This window comes from Dendropsophus ebraccatus, chromosome 1 (assembly GCF_027789765.1).
Source record: "Dendropsophus ebraccatus isolate aDenEbr1 chromosome 1, aDenEbr1.pat, whole genome shotgun sequence".
In the NCBI taxonomy this organism is placed as follows: domain Eukaryota; kingdom Metazoa; phylum Chordata; class Amphibia; order Anura; family Hylidae; genus Dendropsophus; species Dendropsophus ebraccatus.
Genome location: NC_091454.1, coordinates 142,892,371 through 142,905,803, shown reverse-complemented (window position 1 = coordinate 142,905,803; position 13,433 = coordinate 142,892,371). Strand labels below are relative to the sequence as shown.

Genomic DNA, 13,433 nt, shown 5'->3' with positions numbered 1-13,433 from the left:
AAAAAAAAAAAAAAGGAAACGAAATTGAACATAGCACAACAGACAAGTTCAGGATTCATATACAAATGCAGTAAAGCTCTGTGAGTGATTTCTTACAGCCTTTGCTAAGTCCATTTGGGGAACTTGCAAGAGACTTGCTGTAATGCTAAAGGGAATGAATTGCCTAGATTTGTTTTTTAATACCAGATATTGAAACATATTCTTTTTTTTTTAATTCGTTTCTATTTTATAATTGTAACTTCTCTTAGAATATTATATGGGCTGCCATGATGCCTGAGCTGTTTTTACCAGCACTTAGAGATGTGCTTTACAGCAAACTCCATTAACATAAAAAACAAAAGGGCTTGTCTCACTGAGATAATTGGGAAACATTACCAAGCATACTCTGTCACCACAGGGACTGCTATTGTCTTAGGGTGTTATTACACGGGCCGATGGAGGCCCGAAAATAACTGTAAACGGATGCCGATCTGCTAGATTGGCGTTCGTTTTTTGGGCCTGTTACACGACCCAATAATCGTTTAACAAGAGTTGCATGGACATAGTTACCGATGTCCTTGCAGCCCTTGCTAAACTGGCATACATTACCTATCCATGGTCCAGGGCTCATCTTGCGGTCCGCTTCTCCCTGGGTCCCACGCACTGCAGCTTCAGAGTGACCTGTCTTAACTGACAGGCTGCTCAGCCAATCACTGGCTGCAGCGGTCCCAGTGATTGGCTGAGCAGCCTGTCCGCTAAGACAGGCCACTCTGAAGCAGCAGCAGGCGGGACCCGGGGAGAAACAGAGCGCAGGAGGAGCCCTGGACCATGGATAGGTAAAGTATTCACTTTGCAAATCATCAGTCGACGGCCATGCCCCGCCATAACAAGTAGTGGTGCACGGTCAGTGGCCGACAATTATAGGTCCAAACCTACCGTATATCAACGATCAGCCGATGATCGTTGTCATCGGATGAGCGTTGTGTTTATTACACAGAACGATAATCGGCCGGATAGGGCCGTTTTGGCCAATTATCGTTCCGTGTAATAGTACCCTTATACTGGTCCTATCGAATCTAATGGTGTTGCCTTCCACTGTAAGGCCATGTTCACACAATGTATGTTTTACATAAACCACGGCCGTTGCTTCAATTTGGCCGTGATTTATGCAAAACATACGTTGTATTTGAATGAATGGGATTCCATGTGGCCACATGAAAAAACTGACCTGTCAGTTTTCTGCAGCTGCTATTCATTGAATAGCGGCAGACAACCTGTTAGTTAACTCCATTGTGTGGAGCAGTGCCTGCATCCCAGTTATTCAGAAATGAAGATCATCCGGCTAGTACTGCAGTCTCATTGCAGCTATATAACTTGGGGCCGCGGTGTGTATAATTAAAAAATGATGTTCGGACAAAGTAACCCTTTAAACCTAGTGGTGACAATTAATACTACAATATTTAAAGGATTATTTCATAATATAGATAGCAAAGTGAAGGAAGAAAAAAAATAAATCTTTAAAAATATGTAAGAACTTGAATGGCTGCTCTGGTGAAACTACCTAAAAGAAGAAAACACATGTGAAACACTACATAAAAAGTATGCTTTAAAGTGAATGTACCGTTCTTATTCTTTTTTTTTTTTTTTTTTTAATTACCCGTTCACGACGGAGCGGGGACCCCAGTGGCGTGGTTCTTTTTAAAAACACTGCCCGGTTATTGCACTCACACCATTCTCTTCTAGTGCACTGGCTGGGCTCTATGCACTGGAGTCGGGCCCGGTGTCCCCCACTGTGACAGTATCCCTTCCCCTCTGTGATGCGACCCTGTTGTTTCTAATGGAGGCGCGTCACAGAGGAGAGGGGATATTGTCACACTGAGGGGTGCTGGGCCTGCCTCTAGTGCATAGCATCCTGCTGGTACATGAGAAGAGAACAGCGCCAAGCATGGGAACTGGGCAGCGTTGAGAAAAGAACTGTGCCACCAAGATCCCCTCATTGGTTTCTGAGCAGCCAACGTTAAAGAAAAAAAGTTATGTACCTAAAAGTAGATTTGTAACAAGACAAACCTCTCTAATAAAAAACATACATAAGATGCTAACATTACTGCACCTCCTCCACAACACATGCTGCACAAAGCTGTTGAAAGGACAAAATGATATAACTAGAGCATGTCCTGGCCTGACTGGTCGAAAAGCACCACATGAAATAATGCTTTGAGCCATTAATTTAAGAAAAACCTTTTACATGTCTGAAATAAATACAGTATTTATTTACCGGGGGGGGGGGGGGGGGGGGGGGGGGGGCGTCCATTTTTTGGAAGAACCTGCCACCAACAACTTTAACAGAGATTATCCCAAAATTGAAAGTGGTTATTTATCCACAGGATGGGTGATAACTAGCTTACTAGACAGCTGAAGGCTACATGAGAATAATAACAAGAATGGAAGTCCCTTAAATGAATGGATGCTTGGTCAACGCACCATTTACTGCTCACAAGACTTACAAAACACAGCTGAGTACAACACTTGGCAATGTTTAAAAGTCCCAAAAACACTGAATAAGGTGGTTTATGAGAAATATGCAATGCCACTCCATTCACTTGGGGGCCAAAGGATTTAAATTCTCCTAATTGGTGGGGATCCCAGAGGTCAGAGACCCCTTCATCAGCTAGTTATCGCCGATCCTATGGGAAGTTGAGAACTGTAAATCTTGGCATAACCCATTTACCGTAGAGGAAACACTGGTTTGTCATAAAATGTTAGCGCAGCTTTACTAACGATTGTAAAATATACATAATGTAAAGCAGTAGATATAAAAAAAATGCTGACAGGTACTCATACACATTTTTTCTGCATCTAATATTATTTGAAAAGCTAGTAGCTTATAGATTTTAACTAGTGCACTCGGTATCACACACTTTCCTAATTAAAGGATTTAGGAGCTTTAACCATTTAACCCCAAAACAAAACCTAATCTAAAACATACCTGTAAGAATGTAGCGGAACATGGAACTCCTCATCTGGTTTACAAACTCCAATACATTCTAGTAACTTAGCATTTGCCACAAACTTATAGACATTGAATGGAACAGAGAAATGGTTCTTGATCTGAAATAATTAAATAAATTCAGATTGTATAAATCAAGACAAGGCTATATGATGAGCGATATTCCTAAACCATGCTGCCAAAAAGTAAACCATGTTACTTTGACATCTTTAAATTAATGATTTCACTGTCAAAGATATACAGTACGTAATATATAATTTTAGCAGATTTAACACACAGCGGATAATGACTGAAATCTACAGCAGATATGCCACTCAATGACTTCAATGGGTAGCAAAAGTTTCAGCAAACCTGCAAGTTTTACACTCCATGGGTGAGATTTATCAAAGGGTGTAAAATATAGACTGGTGTAAACTGCCCACAGCAACCAATCCCAGCTCGGCTTTCAGCTCTGGTAAAATGAAAGAGGAGCTGTGATTGGTTGCTGTGGACAGTTTACACAAGTGTATATTTTACACCATTTGATAAATCTGGGGCTTATATGCCCAGCCTATAGAGTGTAAGGCGTTATGTATCTCTCCTACAAAGCTGCAGTGATATATGTGGGGATTAACGTGCAGCCCCATGGTTTTGTGGAAATGGTCTTAATGATTCTCTGACTTGCTGCTTTGTAGGGCGTCTCAATCCTAGGGCATAGGTATTGTAGGCCACGCCAATTTGACACAGGGCAGCAAGTTTAAAAGTTGTTTTTTAGGACAATAACTACATCACCTGCCAAACAGACCCCAGGACAGATCTTGGATTAAAAGCAGCTATCCAAAGGTACAGGCGGTTTGGGGAGGCAGATTGTGGGTACAGGGTCGTTTTAAGTGGCAATCATCATGTAACTCTTTTGATGGCTAATACTCAGCAGCAAACTTTATCTAGCCCAGCGAGGAAAGTAGTTAAGTGGGGATGCATAACATCGCCCCTTACCACTTCTGGCTGTTTTTCAGCTGTGCTGAAACCTCTAGTCCCCATCACATGATCACTAGAGGCTGCAGTGCAAATAAAAGTGTCAGGTCATACAAACAGGACAAGGGAGTGTAAAAAGTTAAATACTTTCCATATCTGTGGATGAGCTTCTGACATTGTGATCACCCCTACAAAACTGCAGTGATATGTGTGGGGATTTTTTTTTAACATTGTGTTAACATAGCCAAGGGCATATCTGAATTTATTATCGCCCCTTAAAACACTTCTGGCAACTTACTTTGGGAAACAGGCTGCAAACCGTAAAGTTATGAAACAAAGTTATGTTTCAAATAGGGCATATTTTCCTTTTTGGCTATCAAGTTTAATGCCCTATTTGAACCATTGAACATTTTATTAATGATTTGCTTATATATTAAAGTGTCAGCTGTATTTTTGCTCAGTATTTTTTAACCAAAACCAGGAGTGGATTTAAAACACAAAAAAGCTATGTTCACACACTTAAAATTTAGTGGATAAAATAGTTTTAAAATAACCACAATTATTTGCCATTAAATGGTGGCCATCCACTAAATTTCAATAGTGTGTGAACATAACCTTTTTTTAATCCTGGTTTTGGTTAAATAATACTGAGCAAAAATACTGTGTGTGAACATAGCCTAAAATAAGGAGCACGGTCACTTGAATAAGATCATGTTCATGTACACATTAACCACTTGTTTTTTCCCCTTTTTTTACAAAAGGGTGCTTGCATATTTACATATAAATAGGTATTTGTATGTCATTTTGGGGACATTTCCTAGAAAATTTCAAATATACATTTCTAAAATTATTATAATCCAACATTAAGAATGAAAAGTGACACCAACCTGAAGTGGAGACCTAATGAAAAGAACTTTGTTTCCCTCACTGGCATCTATCTGTACAATGATGGAGACACAACTCTGTTCTGCGGGACTGCGCACATTATAAAGGCGCCTGGCTGGCTTGGTAACTGGGATATTAGTAATCTCAGTGTATCCCTCTGGCACTACAAAAGGAAATGAACATCAGAGAACAATTATCAAAGGATTTTCTCAAACAACACACATACAACAAATATACAACTTAAAAAACACTACCTATGCCAAGAGTAAAAAGACTGCTTTCCTGCCGATGCAGTGCTGATAACCTCCCATGGTACAAAGGCTTTACAGATGAAAATTCCAGCTCCAAACACTGTCCTTCATTCACCTTATGTATGGGCTCTTCAGTTGAAGATCCAAACAGCCGTAGATTTGCACCATGCTGAAGTATAAAGGGGACACCAAGTGCATTTTTGACTATTAAAGGGGCCCGGTCCTTTAATGAATAGTCAAACGCAGAAGCAGTACCTTCAGAAAAGGCCTAGGGAAAAAAAAGCAACAGCAATTTTAGAAAACTGGCAATTTGTTATTTTAGCTTACTCATCTATAATATCAATTTTTATTACCTTTGCAAGATTGCTGAAAACTCCCAGAGTACATTTAGAGATGGTGATATTCATAGTGTCCTTAGACGTAATATTAATGGCAGACTGGGGCTCTGGTACTACTATGAAGTCATCACCAGGAAGAAGGCTTTTGTCCTGAACTGGGTTGTTCTTCATCTTACCACAAAGAAACAGAATACATTACCATTATAAACAACTAGTGAAAAAAAACAAATATGAGATGTAAAGAAAACAAACAAAATCAGACAAGTCTGAGCTGTCTAACCTCAAGTTTTAGATTCCACCGACGTTTTCCATTGTCTACTCGTTCAATAAGGGGTTCCCAGACAGCATACAACTCATTATAATAATGAACCTGTGCAATTGGAAGGTAAGAAATGTATTTATATTTTTAACCAATAAAAGGGTAAATACAACTAGAACTAAAGAAATGCAATTGTAACAATGGAACTAAAGCAGGTTCATTTTCTTCCTAAAATCTGAATGCTTATGAGAGTACCTCAAGTGTAGTATCAGCTGTCACACTCATATAAGAGGACCAATTTTTTACACCTCCTGTCAGGGTAGATTCCACTAGTAGCAATGGCACTGTGCGGTGTCCCAGACCGCACTCCAGTGTCACCTGCACTGCTTTAACTACTAGATCAAAGTTTTCTTCCTTTGTGGAGCACTCTAGGTTCTGAAAGCACTCAGTTGCCTCATGGGCAGAATCCACTCCCAGGAACCAGCTGCTGTAGCTGTCAGTAGTCCTTGTGTCCCATATGTTACTGCATGTAACTAAATTCCCTTTTTCTTCACTGTCCTTGGGCTTTGGTTTTAGAGCTGCCATGATGGTCAGGACAGTGTTTAAAATGATGGGAGAAATCTGAAAGGAATAACAAACAATTATGAAATACACAACATTTATATAAAGAAAGGGACACCGCCCCAGTCATGGAGAAGCATACTTAATGGGAACGTGTCACCTAATCCATTTTTTCTTTCTTATTATTTAGTATATAAATCTAAAGTTACTTTTAGCAAACTGAAACAAGGAAACAAAAAACTGTTGCATAAAACAGTAGTTGGGTTTATTCTTTCCTTCTACAATGAACATACAGAATTTCGAGAAAGCAGATAGGTGATAGTTTATAGGTGCAGCTCTCTCCATTGTAGTTTCAAGGAGAGGAAAACCAACAAAACATGAATGTACCTTTATTACAACTTCTTCTACATTAAGGCTGCCATTCTGGCTACCAGTCATAGATGTTGTGTTTTCTAAATGCAGGGAGCAGGGTTGTATTACCTATGAACAAAATAAAATATTACGTCAGGTATGAGTAATCTCTACTAGGAAATAGAAAAAATACACATTTAACAACATTTCAGTCTGAAAAGTTCTAACACAATATTTTTTATATCTATAGAGCAGGTTTTTATCGTGTGTACACCAAGGGGAGTATGTAAGGTAAGCACTTGCACCTGTAGGTTGCTGTTGCATTTTTTGTTTATGTCTCTAGGACACGTCAAAGGTTTTTCCAAACAGTGACACTTAGTTCCTGGACCACAGTGAAAATCTGTTACATGAGCATCTAGTATTGTCTTATGTGGAAGACGAACATTCACAATTGTACAATGTAGATAGTGCTACATCTCCTATTGCTAAACTCAGACCGAATGATAGTTTACAATAAAAATATAGAGTAGGTCTAACCTAAATGCTGAACACAAAAGAAAAATTCATACACTTAACCCCTTCGTGCTGCAGCTAGGGCCTTAAGGCTTTGGGCCTTAATGACCGGGCTCATTTTTCAAAATCTGACCTGTCTCACTTTAAGCGCTTACAGCTCAGTGATGCTTTAACGTATGCTAGCGATTCTGAGATTGTTTTTTCGTCACATATGGCACTTTATGTTAATGGCAAAATTTGGTCACTACTTTTTGTGTTTTTTGTGAAAAACATCAAAATATCATGAAAAATAAAAAAAAATAGCATTTTATGAACTTTGAAAATCTCTGCTTCTAAAAAAAAAAAAAAAAAAAAGTCGTAGCACATAAATTAGTTATTAAGTCACATTACCAATATGTCCTCTTTATTCTGGCTTCATTTCATAAACATATTTTACTTTTTTAGGTTGTTATGGGGCTTAGAAATTTATCAGCAAATTATCACATTTTCGTGAAAGTTTCCAAAACTGATTTTTTTTTAAGGGACCAGCTCTTTTTTTAAATGGATTTAGAAGGCTTGTATACTGGAAACTCCCATAAGTGACCCCATTTTGGAAACTAGACACCTTAAAGAATTCATCTTTGGGTATAATGAGCATTTTAACCCTACAGGGGCTGGAGGAAAGTATTCACCATTAGGCCATAAAAAAAATGGAAAATTAAAATTTTCCAATAATATATACGTTTAGATTAAAGTTTCTCATTTTCAAAAGGAACATGAGAGAAAATGCACCCCAAAATTTGTAACGCAGCTTCTCCTGAGTAAAAAGGTACCTCATATGTGGGCATAAACCACTACATGGGCACACAGCGGGGCTCAGAAGGAAAGGAGTGCCAATTAGCTTTTTCAATGCAGATTTTGCTGAAGAAGTTTCCGAGCGCCAGGTGCGTTTGCAGTGCCCCTTTAGTGCCAGCAGAGTAAAATCTCGCCATAAGTCACTCCATTTTGGAAATTGCACCCCTCAAAGAATTCATTTTGGGGTGTGGTGAGCATTTTGACCCCACAGGTATTAGAGGAAAGTATTCAAAACTAGACCGTAAAAATGAAAAACTCGAATTTTTCCAATAATATGTTGGTTTAGTTTGAAATTTCTAAATTTCACAAGGAACAGGAGAAAAAATGTACCCCAAAATCTGTAACGCAGGTTCTCCTGAGTAGAACGGTACCCCATATGTGGGCATAAACCACTGTATGGACACACAGCGGGGCTCAGAAGGAAGGGAGCGCCAATTTGCTGGAGTAAAACCACAGCTAGCGATAGTTGCGGTTGCCAGAGGCGACGTGTGGGGGCCAGAGAAGACGTGCGGCGGTCAGAGGCGACGTGCTGCGGTCAGGGGCGACGTGCGGCGGTCAGGGGCGACGTGCGGTGGTTGCATGCAATCTGGGGGGTTGCATGTAATCTGGGGTGATTACGGGCAACCTGATGGGGTCACTGGCAATTTAGGGTGGTTAAGGTCAACGTCTGGTGGTTACGTGTAATCTAGCGTAATTACGGCTAACCTGCGGTGGTAACGGGTAATCTGGGGGGGTTACGGGCAACCTGGGGCCGTTATGGGCAACCTGGGGCGGTTACGTGTAATCTGGGGGGGGGGGGGGGGTTACGGGTAATTTGGGAGTAAACTGCAATTATTACTATAATAAAAAGTGTGTGTTTTATTTTTTTGTATGTTTTTCACTTTTTGTACTTTTTACACATTTTTTCACTGTATTTCTATGATTACTGTGATATTTTCTATCACAGTAATCATAGTTTAGTGACAGAGACCAAATTGGTCTCTGTCACTTAAAATTTTCAGAGTTGGCTGGTTATGGAGCGCATGCGCACTTCATAACCAGCCAGGACGCCGAGGAGGAAGGACCTCCCTGGATCCGGTGAGTTGGGGGGACTGATGCATCACTTTTTATCCCCTGTCACCAATCATTTATGGTGACAGGGGATAAAAAGCGCCGGGCTCCACATGGCACAAGCGATCAGCGGTATATAGTATATACCGCTGATCGCTTGTACCGGGACCCCACAGGGGGGTCCCCGATCACTGCCCCATGCTCTCTGCTACCTCCGGTGGCGGAGAGCATGGGGCTTTCATTCATTTTTATTTTCCAGCACTGTGAACAGACATTAGTCTGTTCACAGTGATGGTGGCGGCCATCTTGGATCTGATGGCCGCCGCGGGGAGGGGGGTTAGTGATCGTCCTACTAGGGGGGGGCTGATCTGAGGTCTGGGGGACACTTATTTTATCTCCCCCCGCCGTGGATTCATGGCGGGGGGAAATGAAAGGCGGCGGCGGCTCCCGCAATGCCCGTTACCGGCGGCCGACGCTATAACGTTAATAGCTGCGATCGCCGGTATGGGGGCCGGCCGGGAGGGTCCCCACACACTGCCCCAACCCCTCAGCTACCTCCGGCCCGCTATCCTATTCTCTGCCATCGCCGTAAAAAGCTGATGGCAGCAGAATAAGGCCCCTTAGTGACCGCCGTAAAAAGCCGTATCGGCGGTTACTAAGGGGTTAAAAAATATATATATATATTAGGGGTTCCATTATAACTCCTTAAAGGGATATTCCCATCTGGGGTAGTTATTCCCCTATTCAAAGTATCCACAAGATAGAGCATAACTAAGAGACTGCGGTGGGGTCTGACCACTGGGACCCCAGACAATCTTGAGAATGGACACCCTAAAATCCTAGCAGAATAGAGTAGCAGGCTGCACATGTGTTTTGCAGATTCATTAATTCTCTAAGGAGCTGCTAAAGAGAGCAAAATGCAGCTTTCAGCTCTCTTCGGCAGCTGCATAGAGAATGAATAGAGCTGTTGCCAACAGCATTATTCTGTAGGGGTTTTGGGGCTAAGCCCTCGAGATCAAAGGGGCCCTAGCTGTCAGACCCCCTGCAATCTTTTAGTTATGCTCTATCCTGTGCCTACTCTGGAAAGAACATAACTAGCTCAGAATATCCCCCCCAAGACTCCGGTACCATCTGATAGCTTTTCTCATTCTATGCTGGTCCCTGGGCTTCCCTTGTCTCCTGGTATCGGTATAAAAAATTTTTATTCTGCTTGTGCATGCAGCATTTGATTACCTCTGGCTGAAGTTGTTGGATGCAGCCCTAAGGCTGCCTGGAAAACATAGATACAGTCATAGGTTCTATCCATGTTTTCCAGGACTCACTAGGGCTGCATCTAACTTCTTCATCCACCAGTAATCAAATGCCGCACGCTCGGGTCTGAAAATAGCTGAGCATGCTCAAATTTTGTTTATTTCTAGAGCCATTTTTTACAGGGCACAAACATATCTGGAGCTTAAAGTCCAGAGGTCTATAAAGGTGAATACTATATTAATCATAATTACACAGAATATATGCTTTAAGCCTACCGTAGTAATGTTGCTGCCTCTTAGCTGTCGAAGGAATGGACAGGCCAGTACTTTAAATTCTTTTACTATGGCTGTCACCTTCTTCTCAGAGTGTACATCAGAAAGAGTAAAGTTACCCTGAAAAGACACGGCTAAGGCAGGGGCATCTGCTTTTGCAAGGCTGGCCACAAACACTATCTCAGGATCCATGATCAATGCTTTCAAATGCATTTTTGTAGATGCTGCATGTTCTAAAGGAGAAAATAATAAATATATATATATATACATACACACACACACATACATATTAAAATATCATACATAAGAAAACATATTTTATACAAGAAAGGAAAAGAATAAACAGCTATGTTTCTATTGAGTACCGGTAATGCTAACCTCCCAGCCATTGTTCAGAATGGGTGTGTAGAGAACATCCACATTGTCCATTTCTATAGTTAGAAATAGATTAGTACACTGAACTTGTTGGTCTTCTGTGACACCCAGCATGAAGCTGCGGCTCCCAACACCCAATCTCCATAACAGGTGGGAGATCTGAATTACAGGTATACCGTAAAGAAAATAAATCAATGTATAATAACAATGCAGTGAGATATAAAATTACACATTTTAACACATTATCAATGGGGCATAAGTTGCTTTAGGTTTATAAAAAGTAAACATTTATTTAACCCTTTAAGGAGACAACCTAATTTGGCCTTGTGGGCACAGACAATTTATTTTTTTTTTTGCATCTTCATTTTCTGCCTTGCTTTCTATGAGCCTTAACCTCTATGAGCCAAAAACCTCCAGGCCCCCACCACCACCATCACCACCACAACGATCATGCAACCACTTCCAAGACAGGCTTATCTCAGCAGTGACAGCCCGCTCAGCCAATCACTGGCAGCGGCAATGACCTGTCTCAGTCAGTGATAAGCTCAGTGGACTGCCATGACTAGTCTTTCCTGGAAGTGGCATTGGGATCATTCAGTGGGAACCGGAGACACCACAGGAGGACTCCGGGAAAGCACAGTGCGGTAACAATAGCTCCTTTATTACTTTCTATGTATCTGCAGCACTATATCATTTTCTCATGCCAGAGTACCCCTTTAGTCTCTTAAGGCAAGGAAGGGAGGGGGAGCAGGGTAGGTAACAGGAATGCATCCCGAGGCTTAACACAGCCTCCTTGACACATTAGGTCTAAACATGACCTAAAATTGACAGTTTCCCTTTTATAATGTTACAACAAACTTGGCACATGATATCTGCAGTACCAAACTACAAGCAAGGTGTCAGAGAACCACTGGTTGGGGAACACTGCACAATAGAAGCACAGTGTGAAAGGACAGGATAAGCTGTATTATAGCAGTACAAACATAAACTCTTGTCATTACATCACTTCCACTACCAAATAACGAGTGTTCAGGTTCAGAGAACGCTGCCTCAACAGTTTGACACTAATCCTGATGTTTGTTACACCTTGCTGGCACAGTATTGTTGTGAGCTAGTGAGGGGGATAAGACAGCTATAAGCTATCTTTCCCCCATAGTCTCTATACTTTGTGGATGTTCATTTATAAATTTCATATTAGGATTGCACACTTTCTCTGAGAGCTGGTTTATTGCATTTTTTATTCAATATATGTCTGTTTGACTGGTGTGGATATGCTATGCAGCCCTACTGATTGGCTATTTTTGGGGAACAGAGTTATTATTATTCCTGTGTCTATTGGAATGGCCTACAGGTGGAATGGGTGATATGTTAATGGTAATTCTGGATGAGCATGGCATTTATTTACTTGAGTAAGGGGTATTTGGTTGAGGAGTGTTCAAAAACTCTGGTCTAGGGTGACTTTTCTTGACCTTACTTAGGTGGGTGCATGCCCTCTTAAGTGGTTTTATAGCACACTTTGATTGGCTTTTAAGCTAGGTCAAGGGTCAGGAATGACTGTGATTTATTTTATAAAAAGTGACTTTTTTACAATCATGTTGCTTGTGTTTTGTACTCAAACCTTAATTTTACATTGATCGACCTGTTTGATCGACTTTGATTTAGAGGTACATGTCACAATTTACTACTGAGGTGATTTTAAACTGTTCCGTGAGCAATCATGGTGCTTTTTTACTTCATATAAAAGTTATGTTCAGCCGTGACACACAATCATATACTTGGCCCAGTCTAAAGGGATCCTGTTCTTTTTTATGATGACTGCATGTCACTGCATGCAGCCACATTGATTGCCCAAGAAATAAAAGTAAAGTGTCACTCATGATTTAGCATAAGTGGAACCGACTGTTCCTGTGAAGCTGTAAACTAGGATAAATGAGGACATAAAGAAACAGCAGTAGAATTTCTCTTTCACAACCCTTTCATAAGACACTTAATTAAAGACACTGAAGGGACATTTATTTGACCTGCTTTTTTGTTCACCATGCTTTGTTGTATGTGCAGTGTTGTGAAATCAGGAAGGAAAAAGGTTACTAGGCTTCAAAATTAAAAGAGTGGGTTGTTCTGTTCCAAAGACAACCTAATTAAATCTGTCGCAGCCCTTGACATCAGGAGGATTATTACAGGGACATATCTGGGTCAATACTTACTGTTTACTATTATGGCAGACTAGTGTCACATGAGCCGGAAGTACAGGAAGGGGAATATAAGCTTTCAACTAATGAAATAGCTGATTCATATAAACAGAAAACATCTGCTCCATAGTGTAAATACAAAGCCCATAATCTCTAATCCCAAAACCATCTTCCACACATATAGCTATAGGCGTCACTTCCAGTCGGTGCTATTCTTCATGTTTCTGGTATGATCTATTATGTGCTACTGCAAATCAATGAAGTGTCAAGTGCTGTTGAGACTGGTTTCACACATTTTTTAGGCCCATTGCAAGATGATCTGTCATGTTTTCTTTTCATTGCCAAGGAAAATGGCACAGCAAAT

The 13,433-nt window shown here is 40.8% G+C and overlaps 1 protein-coding gene across 2 annotated transcripts in view; it reads right to left on the bottom strand.

The window, feature by feature from the left end:
* The window catches only part of VPS13C (vacuolar protein sorting 13 homolog C), a 212,683-nt gene that overhangs the window by 45,222 nt on the left and 154,028 nt on the right, over nucleotides 1-13,433 (bottom strand). For both annotated transcript variants that reach the window (XM_069980827.1, XM_069980821.1), the window contains 8 exons: nucleotides 10,509-10,738; nucleotides 6,622-6,714; nucleotides 5,929-6,294; nucleotides 5,695-5,784; nucleotides 5,430-5,585; nucleotides 5,080-5,344; nucleotides 4,828-4,988; nucleotides 2,966-3,087 (listed from right to left, as the gene is read on the bottom strand). In XM_069980827.1, coding sequence (XP_069836928.1) covers nucleotides 2,966-3,087; nucleotides 4,828-4,988; nucleotides 5,080-5,344; nucleotides 5,430-5,585; nucleotides 5,695-5,784; nucleotides 5,929-6,294; nucleotides 6,622-6,714; nucleotides 10,509-10,738 — 1,483 coding nt within the window. The remainder of the gene's footprint in view (nucleotides 1-2,965; nucleotides 3,088-4,827; nucleotides 4,989-5,079; nucleotides 5,345-5,429; nucleotides 5,586-5,694; nucleotides 5,785-5,928; nucleotides 6,295-6,621; nucleotides 6,715-10,508; nucleotides 10,739-13,433) is intronic.